This window comes from Thamnophis elegans, chromosome Z (genome assembly GCF_009769535.1).
Source record: "Thamnophis elegans isolate rThaEle1 chromosome Z, rThaEle1.pri, whole genome shotgun sequence".
In the NCBI taxonomy this organism is placed as follows: domain Eukaryota; kingdom Metazoa; phylum Chordata; class Lepidosauria; order Squamata; family Colubridae; genus Thamnophis; species Thamnophis elegans.
The window spans coordinates 122,977,853-122,992,842 of NC_045558.1; the positions used below are offsets into that span (position 1 = coordinate 122,977,853).

General features: G+C 40.6%; 1 protein-coding gene across 1 annotated transcript in view; it reads left to right on the forward strand.

Moving 5' to 3' along the window:
• Positions 1–14,990, forward strand: part of ITGAL (integrin subunit alpha L) — an 88,546-nt gene that overhangs the window by 42,183 nt on the left and 31,373 nt on the right. The window contains exons 5-14 of the mRNA XM_032234926.1: positions 886–1,000; positions 1,234–1,364; positions 3,015–3,160; positions 4,975–5,119; positions 6,241–6,391; positions 9,243–9,310; positions 9,986–10,118; positions 11,898–12,046; positions 13,384–13,521; positions 14,002–14,205. Coding sequence (XP_032090817.1) covers positions 886–1,000; positions 1,234–1,364; positions 3,015–3,160; positions 4,975–5,119; positions 6,241–6,391; positions 9,243–9,310; positions 9,986–10,118; positions 11,898–12,046; positions 13,384–13,521; positions 14,002–14,205 — 1,380 coding nt within the window. The remainder of the gene's footprint in view (positions 1–885; positions 1,001–1,233; positions 1,365–3,014; positions 3,161–4,974; positions 5,120–6,240; positions 6,392–9,242; positions 9,311–9,985; positions 10,119–11,897; positions 12,047–13,383; positions 13,522–14,001; positions 14,206–14,990) is intronic.

Sequence of the window (14,990 nt, forward strand, 5' to 3'; positions counted from 1 at the left end):
GGATGATGTTCTTCAGGCTGGTGATGAAAGGTTTGCAGGAAGGAGAACAAGCTTAGAGAACACCAAGTACTCCCCAAAATCAACATAAACAAACATAAAATCTGATGGTTGCTCTAATCTCACTGAGCATTGGAATAATTAAAACTGTTTCTAAAATGAAAACTGTGCAGAAATTTCCAGAAAACCAAGAATGAGAAATCCAAGCATATTTCTGGGGGCCATAAGATCTAGAGAGAAGGGGTCACACCAGAGAAGGTCTGTTCCATCCCTTATATCATTATTCTGCTCAGGGCCAAAGATGACTCATTTAATTTAGCTAAGGCCTCTCCAACTTGTCAGTTTGATGAGTTGGGCTTGGAATCTCTCCTGGGGTTACAATCAGAGGTGGTATCCAGCAGGTTCTGACCAGTTCTGGAGAACCAGTAGTGGAAATTTTAAGTAGTTCGGAGAACTGGTAAATACCACCTCTGACTGGCCCTGCCCCCATCTATTTTCTACCTCATCATCCTGTTTGATTAGGAGGGAATGGGGATTTTGTAATATCCTTCCCCTGGAGTGGGGAGAGAATGGGGATTTTGCAGTAACCTTCCCCTACCAAACCCACAAGCCATGCCCACCAAGCCAAGCCACGCCCATAGAACTGGTAGTAACCACTGGTTACAATCCCCCCCAAAATTCTAAAATTTAAGGATATCCAGAAGAGCATAAGTCATAGGAGTGGTTCATCCTGGACAAATGATCTACATTGCTCTTCTGGATCTCTTTTCCGGGAATCCCAACATCCCTTTTGCTTTTTATATGACCATTAACCTCTGCACTTCTTTGTCTCCAGTTTCCTTAATTTTCTTGATAACAACAGGAACAGTAAAATGTTCTCTTCTGCAGGCATGTGGGCCGGGCGTTGAACAACATTGTGACAAAAATCTCTACGTAAGTGGAATCTGCTACCTGTTTGACACCAAACTGCACAACCCCCAAAACATAACAACTGGATATCAAAGTAAGGAGATGCATTATTATTAATATTTTAATGGTTAATATGACAGAGTAAAGGATTTATTAAACACTTGGGGAATATTGAATTGAATCTAGATTAGTTTCTGTTCAGCTTCACATATGCCCTTATCCGGGGGTCTATTTAATTTTTGGCCAACAGGAATTTCCTCAACAGTCTAGAAATCCCAACTGCCCCCTTTTCATCTGAGACGTTCTTTCTTTTCTTTCATCCCACAGAGTGCCTGAAAGGCAAAGTGGACCTGGTGTTTCTTTTTGACGGGTCAGCCAGCATGAAAACATCTGAGTTCATGACTATCAAGCAGTTCATGATTGACGTCATGAAAGAATTGTGGAACAGTTCTGTACATGTAAGATGTTCTTACTGAGTACCATGCACTGGGTGGGTTCCACATAAGCGTGACCCGACAAAAGCGCGAACATCATAAGCGCGCCGACAAAACCGCGGCGCTAAAACCGCGATGTCAAAAGCGTGTTGACAACAGCGCGCCGACAACAGCGCGCCCCCAGAAGTGCGATTTAAGTTAAGGTAAGGTTTAGGGTTAGGTTTAGGTTTAGGTTTAGGGTTAGGGTTAGGTTTAGGGTTAGGGTTAGGGTTAGGGCTAGGGTTAGGGTTAGGGTTAGGGTTAGGGTTAGGTTACAGCGCGCTTCTGTCGGCGCGCTGTTCTTGGCGCGCTTCAGGGCTCCTTCGTCGCTCCTTCGTCATGCAGTTTTGTCGGCACGGTTTTGTCACCGCGGTTTAGTCAGGCGCGCTTTTGTTGTTCGCGCATTTGTGGTGGAACCCCACATAAGAACATTGAATTTTTAAGAGGCAGAATTAACTTACTAGCCATGGAAAAATTTCCCTCCTTCCCTCCCTCTCTCGCTCGCTCCCTCCCTCCCTCCCCCCTTCCTTCCTTCCTTCTTTCCTTTCTTCCTTCCCTCCTTCCTCTCCAGGGATGGATTCAAATTTTTTTACTAGCGGTTCTGTGGGCGTGCTTTGTGGGCGTGGCAGGGGAAGGATACCGCAAAATCCCCATTCCCACCCCACCCCACTAACCTGATTTCCAGCTCCATTCTCCTGTTCAGAGCAACAGAAGAAGATCAGCAGGGAGGCAGCAGTGGTGAGGCCAGCCTATTTCCTGGTTCTCCAAACTACTCAAAATTTCCGCTACCTGTTCTCCAGAACCTGTCAGAACTCTGTTCCTCTCCTCCCTCCCTCCGCGCCTTCTATCCATTCCTTCCTCCATTCCCCCCTCCTTCCTCTCTTTCCTCTTTCCTTTAAAGAGTATTGCTTTATTACAGCCTGAAAATGTTTAGTATATCAGAGGACATAACCATCAAAAACATTAATTTGCTTCTATAAATTCACACAAGGGAGGGAGGAAGGAAAGGAAGGAAGAAAGGAAGACACTTGATGTTGAGACCACCCCATTTCTGCTGCAGTGTTGCAATTGTGGATCCATTGGTATAAAGTGGGTCCACTGCAAGAGTGGATTTGTGCTGGCATTACTAGCAGTGCAGCGCGTAAAATGTTTTGCATATGCGCATGCACACAATATTAGAAAAGGGGGAAAAAAATACATTTTTCAAATGAAGATTGTTCTGTGCATTTGCAGAACAGAAAATCAAGATGGCGCCGCCACGCACATAACCAGTTCGGGTGCGTGTCCGGCTGAGTTACTACCTACACAGCCGAACCGGTCCGAACCAGCAGGAACCCACCTCTGGTCCAGTGACTCTGATTTCATAAAGGGCAACTTATGAGATGTTGGTTTAAAAAAAAGCATTCAAAACAACTCTGCCTTCATTAAGGAGACTTCCTTAATTATAATCAGGGCTGGGAAATTCTTCTTACGGTTTTCAAGATTTTGTGTTGACTCCAGATTAACCTTAATTATTTTCAACAGCACCCTTTCATCTGACCACTTTGGCAATGAGGGGTGTGCTGGGGTTTGCAAAAGGCTTTTCCAGCCATGCCATTAACAGCAGTCTCTCTCTCTCTTTTTCCACCTTTCCAGTTTGCTGCTGTGCAGTTTTCAGAAGATGCCAAACTTGAATTTGATTTTAACGACTATACCAGCAATCGAAATCCTGAACAGCTCTTGGCCAATGTGGTTCATGCCGAGCAAATAACAAACACCTTCAGAGCTATCAAATTTGTGGCGTGAGTAGTTTTCCTTTTGGTGGCAGGAGATTTGGGGTAGGGGGGAAGGGGAGCTTGAGAAGAAATCCAGTCAAGTTGGAGATTTAAAATGGTGTGTCTTTTCTAAAGATTTAGATCACAATTGCATGGAAACATTTGGTGATTAATCAAGCAGGCCATCCAGACCTGGAACGTGCGTTGCGTTGGAGGCTTTAATTACAGTTTGAAATGACATTTTGCCTAATTCACTTGGCCATGTTGCCCAAATCTCTGGTTAGATTAGTGGGAAGCTGAGTGGCATTCCTGGTTCTGATATTCCCACCAGAATGAAATGGGGACATAAAGCTGAGAAGGAATATGCAGTTTTTCCTATCTAAAACATCTTGCAAGTCACTTATTACTTTTTACTGTCTTAAGAAAATGTTTGAAAAACAAAATCTGGACATTTCATTCATCCAGCCATGATGAAGTAGAATTACCACAGGTGGCCTGTGACGTGCCATGTTATCTGACACTAAAGCCATGGTTAAATGGTTTAGCCATGATTATTCCCTGGCTTAGTTTACTGTGTTGTACAAACCAGTTCATAAACAATGCTACACTCCGCATCTAGTTTGGTGATGGGCAGTACAAATTCTGTGCTGTGGTATGGCAAAAGATAATGTAGTCCTTGACTTACAACCACAATTGAGCTCAAAGTTCCTATTGCTAAGTGAGACAGTGCCTTTGCCCTATTTCATGACCTTTCTAGCCACAATTGTTAAGTGAACCACTGCACTTTTCCCCCTTAAAAGAGCGTAGAAATGTTGGTGCCTTATACACCGAAAACAGCCATTTTTGGCCTCCCAAAGCCCCGCCCCCCTGCATCCCATTTTTGTGAAAAACGGGCTGTGTTTTTAAAAAACGGAGGCCTTTTTGGCTTCCCTCAGCCCTCAGCAGCCCTCTGTAGGCTTCAGCAGGGCTGGGGCAAGGTAAAAATGCCCCAATTTCTGTGGAAAATGGGCAAAAAATGGGCTGTTTTTCATAAAAAGAGAGGTTTTTTGCCTTCCCTCAGCCCCCAGCAGCACTGTGCAGGCTTCAGCAGGGCTGGGGCAAGGCAAAAACAGGGGCATTTTTGTCTTGCCCCAGCCCTGCTGAAGCCTGCAGAGTGCTACTGGGGGCTGAGGGAAGGCAAAAACTTTTTTTCTTCCTTACCTCTTTGAAAACTTGGTGCATCTTATACACCAGTGCATCTTATTGTCCGAAAAATACGGTAATAGCACGTTTGTTAAGTAAATCTGGCTTCCCCATTGACTTTGCTGGCCAGAAGTTCTCAAAAAGTGATCACATGACCCTGGGTCACTGCAACTGTCATAAATATGAACCAGTTGCCATGCATCCAAATTTTGATAACATGATCATAGGGAAGCTATGTGAAGTTGTGAAAAATGATCAAAAACTCACTTTTTTTCAGTGCCGTTGTAAATTTGAACAGTCACTACACAAATACTTGTAAGTCAAGGGCTACTCATATTAGCTTCCAACTTTCCAAATTAGATACCTTCCATAAATAGCAGCCTTAATCTCAATTCACCTCAGTGGATAGCCTTGTCGTGTTAGCATAGTTTTAGCCTGACCATGTCTGGAAGGATCAAATTATGACAAGGCCACTAGAGGCCAAATGTTTAAAGTTATACATGTGCCTTCAGGTCCCAGTAATTAAAGTGTGCTTAGCATTTTCCTCGTGTTTCCGTGTTTCTCAAAACTGTCAATTGTAAAATGTGTGGACTGCAACACCCATTTGGCAAGTTCAAACACTGGTTTAGATAATAATTTCCTGTGCTTGTTGGTGGCAGAAATGAAGTCTTCATTCCCGAACGTGGCACACGAAAAGAAGCAAACAAAGTGATTGTCATTATCACCGATGGGGACGCCTCAGACAGGGACAGAGGACATATAGAAGCTGTCAAGAAAAAGAACATTTTGCGCCTAATCATTGGGGTAAAGTATCCAGAGACTCATCTGGCTAATGGAGAGACCCACTAAGCAGTACTGAAGTGGTCTGCCTTATAAACATTATATTAATTGTTAATATGCAAACATGAGGAGTAAAATGAAGAAGCGTATTTCAATTAATAAGATCAGATTTCCCCCCCCCCAATTAATAAAAGTTAATTCTATACCTGTACAGAAGATCCTTGACTTATGACCACAGCTGGGATCCGAATTTCTGTTGCTAAGTTAGGCAAGTTACGTGAATCGTGTCTGATTTTATGGCCTTTTTTGGCTACTTTTGGTAAATAAATCTGGTTTCCTCCATTGATTTTGCTAGTTGGAAGCTGGCTGGGAAACACATGATCCGGAACCTTACAACCGTCGTGAATACATGCCGGTTGCCAAGTGCCCAAATTTTGATCACATGATCCTGGTGATGCTGTGAGAGAATTAAATGCAAGGATCAATTGTAAGTCCCTTTTTTCAGTGCTGTTGTAACTTTGAATACGGTAATTTCTAAATGAATGGTTGTAAGTCGAGGACTACTATATGTATCAAATGTTCGTGTACAGGTAGTTCTCAACTTATGACCATTTGTTTAGCAACTGTTCAAAGTGACAACAGCACTGAAAAAAAGGGACTTATGTCCTTTATTTGGCTAAGTGAGAAATTTGTTAAGTAAGCTTTGCCCCATTTTATGACCATACTTGTCACTGTTGTTAAGTGAATCAGTGCAGTAATTAAGTTAGTAACACGGTTGTTAAATGAATCTGGGTTCCCCATTGACTTTGCTTGTCAGAAGGTCGCAAAAGGGGATCACATAACCCCAGGACACTGCAACCGTCAAATTTAAGTCCGTTGTCAAGCGTCTGAATGTAAATCATCTGACTATAGGCATGCTATACTATAGTCGTAAGTGTGAAAAATGGTCACCTTTTTTCAGTGCCGTTGTAACTCTGAATGGTCACTAAATGAACTGTTGTAAGTCAAGGACGAACTGTACTTGATTCTTTACTGCTTCCCACCCGCTTATTGCTCTTTCCTTTTTCTGCATCTTTCAATGTTTTCAAAGACTGACTATAGAAATGCAAAATATTATCTCAATAATTCCTTCCTTGTCTTTCCAGATTGGTAATCACCTTAATTCACCTGATTCCCAAGAGAATCTCAAGCGGATTGCCTCGGAACCCACAAGTCAATTTTTTAAAATTCTTGCCAGCTTTGATGAGCTCAAAGACAGCTTCAATGATCTCCAGTCTAATATCTTTGCTATTGAAGGTAAGTCGAGCACACCGACAGACAGACAGACAGACAGACAGACATGCACGCACACATACACACATACATACATACACATATACATACATACATACATACATACATACATACATCAATATCAATACATGAACAGTGAGGCATCTGGGTATCATTCATTTGAATACAAGTGATAGTGATAGTATTAATGCAATTTGTTATTTAGATCATATTTATGTAGTTGTAATGTTATTATATTTATGTTAAAATATAGGTCTTCATTATTATTATTATTTTTTATTTTTTTTATTTTTTTGTTACATAAACAACACATGCCCACACCAGTGGGAAAAGAAAAAATCAAAACACAAAAAAGACAAAAAACAAAAAACAAGGCAGGGAAAAAAAGAAGAAACAAAAGGAAAAAAAAACACACAAGTATATATTATAAAAAAGTATATCAGCTGGTTACAACATGTTTTGGTGCATCTCTTCTATTAATTCATATTAGTTCAAATATCTTGACTCAAATGTTTACCATATTGACATCATTATACCTCCACTTTTAGTTGACTACAGTTATTTAAACATCTTTCATCCTTAACTATGCCAAAGATTTAACCCATAACCACATGCTAACATTTCATTTACTTGTTTGTAAAATCCTCTATTAACATCAAATCCTCATATCCTGTTTTAGCTAAACATCCATAATATTTAATACCAAAAATTCCATATTCCATGTATATAGTTTATTATCATTCTCCTTTCTTTATGTAATTATATCGTATATCATAACATTTTCCCCATATTAGTTAACATTTAACTGTATATAGTTTTGTTTTATTTTTTAATAGTGATAATTATTGTGATTAATAACCTTTGTATATAGTCCAAAAGTATTTCTAACCTTCCCTTCTCATATCCAATTATTATTTATCATATCAACTCTACATTATATACATTACTGTCATTATCAATTATTATTCAACTATGTCTATTACAAATAAAAATAATTAGGTTTAGCTAATTTTGAGTTGTATTCTTCCATCTATCAGCCTGTGTCTCTCCAATAACAAAACCTCCTTAATCCTATTACCATTCGTAGATCAAGTTCTACAAACGTCTTTATAAGCAAGTCCAAACAGGAATATCTTCGCACCTTTTTGCTTAAGATGCCTCTCATATAATGTCCTACACGTTGTCCTACGCTTGTTGAACTTTTCAACTTGTCTTTAATTCTCAGTGGTGGTATCGAAGGATTTGCAAATGATGTTTCCCAAATTCCTCCCTTGGGTCTTCATCTCTATCAACATATTTCCTGTTTTAACTTAAGTATTTCTTCCATCTCTACTATCTTTTGCTGCCAAGCCTCTAGAGGATATGCCCAAATCTCTATTTTCTTTTGAAAAATATCTTTCTGTTTATCCAGTATAATTTTTTGGTATTTTAGTTTAGTTTTATTACCTTCTCTTTCTTATCTTCTTGTTTTGTTTGTTAATTTGTTCCTTTTATCTATTTCCCTGGTCTCTCTGTTATATCCTCTATTTCCTGGGCTTTTTGGTCATTATTCATTATCCCTTGTGGAGCACTTTTTAGCTTCCCATTTATGTTATTCATTAAATCCATCATCTCCCTTTGATTCCTTGTCATAATATCATAAATGTTTTGAAACATCGATACATTTCTTTTTACATCTCATTTATCTCCCCCTGCTGAAACATCTTATCTTCTTTTGATAAGTTCAAATATAGATCAATAGTCTGTCAATGGTCTGTCACTGCCCCAAAGTCTCAATTGTCTTTGCCCTCAGAAAGTCGATCTGTAAACCATTTACTCAGTCCTGATGTTGCTCCTCAGGGAATACAGTAATGTAGTTCTTTATAGCTTTTTTTAGGTAATCCAGGAAAGTTTTCAAATGTCTCCTTAAATCCATTCTATGAGTACAATCATAACTCCTGGTATTTGAAAGTCACTTTAATTAGATGTCTTCTGTGTTTTCACCATTAGAGCTCCAGTAGTCCTAGAGTAGATAAGGAATACAGCAATAGATAGCACAGCAGTCTTCTAGGTGTTATTTCTACTTTCTCCTCTGTCTTATCAGTCTTTTCCCAGGATTATAGGAATATAATTATTCCATTCACCTATAGGTGGCGCCTTTAGCTTAACTTCAACATTGCACAAATTCGAATAGGTTCCGTTTGTGTTTGTTCAAACAAATAGTCAAAATTCTGACAAGTAATTCCAGCATTTTAAAATGCCTTATTGTCAATAAAAATTAGAGATCCAATCTTTCTATGTTTTTAAAGTTTTGCATCTCTTCTTAAAATCCTTTTCTTTCAGGTCTATAATTTTTCTCTCTGTAATTGTTTGCTGCTTTAAAAACTCTTCAGAGTCTCTTTTTCAGAGTTTATTTTGTTTAGGGTAGGTTTTAGGTAAAAAATAAAGTCACCTCACCCAGTTCCAGTCATTGTTTATCCAAACCACTCCAGCACATTCTTTGTTTCTTTGGCTACCCCAGCTTCACGGCAGCCATAATGGCTGCCTCTCCTCTTCATCATCAGATGAGAGGGAATTAGCCCTGGGTAAAGCAGGAGAGCCGCTGCTCTCTGCAACTTGCAGAGCACTCCTCCATCCTTTGTCCCCTCTACAGGATGACTTTAGCCCCTTGTGGGGCCCTCCAATGAAGGGATTTTGCAGAGCCCCACTCTTTGCATCCGATAGCACCACGATAGAAGTCTTCAACCAGAAATCTTAAAACATATACATATAATCCCCACTAGTTGAATACTGATTAATGTATTACACAATATTACTTTCTCACCCCTTGTGAAATGGGCAATTTTTTTTTAATCCCTATCTTTCTTCATCACAGGTACTAGTGACAGCAGATCCTTCCACCTGGAATTGTCATCCAGCGGATTCAGTGCAGATATATCCCAGGTGAGGCTGAAGGATTGGAAAGACACCCCCCCTCCCCAATATACAGGTAGTCCTTGATTTATGACCTCAATTGGGACCAAAATTTCCATGGCTAATAACATGGTTGTTAAATTAGTTTTGCTTGATTTTTTGATCTTTTTTGCCACAGTGGTTAAGCAAATCACCACAATTGTTAAGTGACTCACACAGCTGATTAGCAAGTCCAACTTCTTCCACTGGCTTTGGCTGGGAACATCAAAAATGGCGATCATGTGACCTCAGGATGCTACAACCGTCATAAATATATGCCAGTTGCCAAGTGCCTGAATTTTGATCACATGACCAGATCATGCTGGCTGGGGAATTCTGGGATTTGACGATTACATATCTTAAAATTGATAAACACTGGTAGGGGTTCATCATCTCTAGAATATTTGTTTTTAAGGGCAAAATCAGGGCTGAGAACACTTCCAGATGAGCACATTATAACAGGAGTCTCCAACCGTGGCAACTTTAAGACTTGTGGACTTCAACTCCCAGAATTCCTCAGCTAGCTTCGCTGGTTTAGGAATTCTGGGATCATCTCCCAGTGCACAAGTCTTAAAGTTGACAAGGTTGGAGTCCCCTGCATTATAACATTGCCATCTATGCTTCCTTGTGATCTGCCTTGCTAAAGCAAGATCTTTTGATCTGCAGGATCATGTGATTCTTGGTGCTGTGGGTGCTGACAACTGGGCTGGGGGCATTCTAGAGCAGCAGCAGGATTTTGCCGGTGAAAGATTCATTACAACTCCCTCAGTACGCAAAGAGATGGAAGGTGCCTACCTGGGTGAGTAGAGAATGCCATCATCCCAATATAATATGGACTACTCTTTCCCATCCATCATCATATGTTGGCTGAGCATTGTAGCTGTTCTGGGTGCCAATTTACAGAAGATGGATCTGGATGTTTATACAAACTGAAGTTTAGTTTTTTGTTGTTTTGCTTATCCTATAGAATTGGGCGGTATATAACCATCTTTCCTATGGAACATAGGGTTATGAGTCAAACCTGTCTTTCAATCTTGTGGTTACTTCTTGTTGTTACAGATACATTTAAAATTAGGGACACGGTGGCTCAGTGACTAAGACGCTGAGCTTGTCGATCAGAAAGGTCTGCAATTCAGCGGTTTGAATCCCTAGTGCTGCATAACGCAGTGAGCTCCCATTACTTGTCCCAGCTTTTGCCAACCTAGCAGTTCGAAAGCATGTAAAAATGCAAGTAGAAAAATAGGGACCACCTTTGGTGGGAAGGTAACACATTCCGTGCACCTTTGGCATTTAGTCATGCTGGCCATATGACCACGGAGACGTCTTCAGACCGCGCTGGCTTTTCGGCTTTGAAACAGAGATGAGCACCACCCCCTAGAGTCAGGAATGACTAGCACATATGTGCAAGGGGGAACCTTTTTTACCTTTGCATTTAAAATTATTCACAAATATGAATACAGGTACTCCTGTATGACCGCAACTGAGCCCATAATTTCTCTTGCTAAGTGAGAACAGTTGTAAAGTGAGTTTTGCCTCATTTTACAACCTTTCTTGCCATACTTGCTAAGTGGACCACTTAGCAAGTTGTTAAGTTAGTAACACGGTTGTTAGGTGAATTTGGCTTCCCCATTAGCTTTTCTCTTCAGAAGGTCACAAAAGCTGATGTACCCCAAGGTACTGCAACCATCATAAATATGAGTTGCCAAGTGTCTGAATTTTGATCATGTGATCATGGGCACGCTACATCAGTCGTAAGTGTGAAAAAGAGTCATAAGTTACTTTCTCAGTGTGGTTGTAACGTCGAACAGTCACTAAACAAATAGTTATAATTTGAGGACTATATATAATAGTATTCAATAAGCCTTCGGGTATAAAGGGGCTATAGTAACCCACATGAAGGTTTTTTTGCCCTGTGAAATCAATCTATCTATCTATCTATCTATCTATCTATCTATCTATCTATCTATCTATCTATCTATCTTTGCCTGTAGCCTGCTGACTCTCTGTAAAACCGCTTAGAGAGGCCTGAAAGGCCTATGAAGCGGTATATAAGTCTACTGCTATTGCCTTGAAAGTTTCACATTCACTAGTTTATATAGTTTCTAAATATCAGTTGTTAAAAAAAGCAATTTAACATTATGTGTGAACTCAGGGATTGTGGTTTATAAACCATGGCCTGCTGGTTAAGTATGCTAAATGAGCCTAGTTGTTCTGATATACTTTCCCAAGTAAGTACACCAAACCGAATGTAATTTGTAAATCTAGCTATCTTATTTAAGAAGCCGTAGTGAAACAAGATTTGGTGTAAAACAGTGTATAAACCCAGGCAGAGTGTCTAATCCTCACTATTATAGAATTAAAAGAAGATGCTGCTTTGTTGTGCAAAAGGCCCCCAGTTTAACTCAGTGTTTCTCAATCTTGGCAGCTGGGAAATCTGTAGATTACAACTCCCAGAATTCCCCAGCCAGCATGATTTTAAGGCACTGATGTTCACACATCTTAAAGCTTCCAAGATTGACAAACATTGGTCTAACCCTTCTGTGGGATGTCCATCCATCCATGTTTTTAACCTTCACAGGGTACACACTCAGTTTTCTCCAGCATCGTCAGAAAGCATTCTACGCCGTTGGTGCCCCTCGATACCAACATATGGGAAGGGTCCTTATATTTGAGGTTGATGCCAAAACTCAGAACTGGACTTTAAAGCAAGAAATTAAAGGGCAACAGGTAAAGGAGAGAAAAAAAGAATCATAGAATCATAGGGCTGAAAGGAACTTTGAAGATGATCTAGTTATAAGGAACTTTCTAGATGTTTTGGTCCACTGCTGCCTAGCATCGTTATTAGAACTAGGCCAATGTTTCCCAACCTTGCAAAATTGAGGGTTAATGGACTTCAACTCCCAGAATTCTCTGCAGTGGCTAGGCTGGCTGTGGAATTCTAGGAGTTGACATCTATATACCTGGAAATTGCCAAGGTTGAGAAACCCTGATAGCAAAAGGACGATCATGGTGGACCAAGAAAACCTAATCAAGATTCTTCTCCTTCTCTTTCCCTAGTAGATAGCAGTGGTTGACTTTTGTGAGCTGTAGCACACTTCATCAGGTGCATGGAATGGTTAAACATGGGGTACCTAGAAAGAGAGAGGGGGGGAGGGAGGGAAAGTGAGATGGGGGAGAGAGAGATTGGACAGTGATGGTAGATAGATGGCATAATTTTGCAGATAAAGATTCAATGGAAAAGATTACAAATACCTTGTCAATTAACAAATGCAATGTGTTAAGACTCACAATGTCTGTTCAGATGTTCAAAAAGGCCAGACTTTGTCAGATGATGTAAATAAGATAAGATAAGATGATAAGGTAAGGTAGGGTAGGATAGGATAATTATAGGGTAAGGTAATGTAAGGTAGGGTAGAGTAGGATAGGGGTAGGATAGGATAGGATGGGGTAAGGTAAGATAAGGTAAGGTAAGGTAAAGTAGGGAAACGATAGGGATATGGTAAGGTAGGGTAGGGTAGAGTAGGGATAGGGTAGGATAGGGATAGGGTAAGGTAAGGTAAGGTAGGGTAGGGATAGGGTAGGATAGGGATAAGGTAGGGATAGGGTGGAGTAGGATAGGGTAGGATAGGCATAGGGATAGGGTAAGGTAGGGTAGGGATGGGATAGGGTAGGATAGGATAGGGATAGGGTAGGATAGGGATAGGGATAGGGATAGGGATAGGATAGGGTAGGATAGGATAGGATAGGGTAGGGTAGGGTAGGGTAGGGTAGGGTAGGGTAGGGTAGGGTAGGGTAAGGTAGGGTAGAGTAGAGTAGGACAGGACAGGACAGGACAAGATAAAATAATTTTATTGTCATTTTTACAGCCTGTTCTCAAGAAAAAGTGTATATCTAACCAAACACAAACTTAATGCACATATAAACATGCTATATACATACATAAATAGATGTACATGATCATTTCAAAGCACAGTACAAAGATCAACTGTTATTATCTATGATTAGGACTCCTGTGCTGGTAACTCTGCCTCTTCATTCTATGCATTTTGATGCCCCTTTTGCAGACTGGATCCTATTTTGGAGGAGTGCTTTGTGCCGTGGACATAGATGGTGATCAAGAAACAGACCTGCTGCTTATCGGGGCCCCGCAATATTTCACTGAAACGAGAGGAGGCCAGGTTTACGCATATGGTTGGGAAGAGGTGAGTCAGGAAAATGGGCAGGGCAATACAGGTAGTCCTCAACTTAAACAGTTCGTTTAGTTCAAAAGTTACAGTGGCACTGACAAATGTGGCTTTATGGCTGTTTTTTACAGTTATGAACTTTCCAGTATTCCCATGTGATCAAAAATTCAGATGCTTGGCAACTGGTTCCTATTTAGGATGGTCGCCAAGTCCCAAGATCACATGACCCCCTTTTGCAACTTTCTGACAAGCAAAGTTAACAAGGAGGTCAGATTCGCTTGACAACTGGGTTACTCACTTATCAACGGAAGCAAGAAAGGTTGTTAAAATGGAATAAAATTCACTTAACAAATGTCTCGCTTAGCAATAGAGTTCTTGGACTCAATTATGGTTGTACGTCGAGGACTACCTGTACATATCCCACATATCTGGGAGATGCCCTCATTGTATTCTAGATTTGGAGAGTGGATGCTATCTCAAAGACATCTTTCTTTCCAGGATAATCTCGTTCTCCTTGGAGAATTTAATGGGGATTTAGGACACCCCTTGGGCCGATTTGGAGCAGCCATCACAGATCTGGCAGACATCAATGGGGATGGACAGACGGACGTGGCTATAGGAGCTCCCTTAGAGGATGAGGAGAGGGGAGCTGTCTACATCTACAATAACCTCGAGAAGACTCTGCTTATGGAGTACAGCCAGGTGTGACTACAGCAATGGTGTTGCATGCTAGGTTTACCTGAGAGATTTGCTAACATGCCACATCCAGCTGTTCATTACTGATCTCCAAAGCTAAGTTGATCAGATCAAAGTAATAATTGGATTACTACTAAATGTTACAGCTGTAGGCATCTCAGAAGACGCTAATAGTCAAGTCTTTCCGTATTGTTCAGTGAAGCTACATGGATGTGTGTGTAAAATTTCCAAGGGGGGAAATCAGTTTGAAAGATGTAACAAAAAAATGTAAAAGAAATAAACTAAAGGATCCTATGAACCCAGGGCACTTAACTAGCTAAGAGACTCCAAAAAGTGTTTTTTTTCAAGAGGCGACTGGACTTTCTGGTTTTTGTTTGAAGATGTTCCGCTTCTCATCCAAGAAGCTTCTTCAGCTCTGAGAACCAGTCAGCAGTCAAAGCTGAAGAAGCTTCTTGGATGAGAAATGAAACGTCTTCAGAGAAAAACCAGAAAGTCCAGTTGCCTCTTTAAAAAAGCACCTTTGGGACAACCATGACCAGGATGACTGGGAATCTCCATAGACATTTCGCCAGGAAACTGGCCTGGCCATTTCTATGCATCAACAAGGGTTCATACAACACTTCTGACACATTCATTTCACACTCTGAAAGTCAGTTTTGGGTTGGCAGCACATTAGAACTAGAAAGTTGATGGCCTACAGCAAGGAGCATCCAACCTTGACAATGTTAAGACTTCTGGACTTCAACTCAGGTGGGGGAATTCTGGGAGTTGGAGTCCACAAGTCTTAAAGG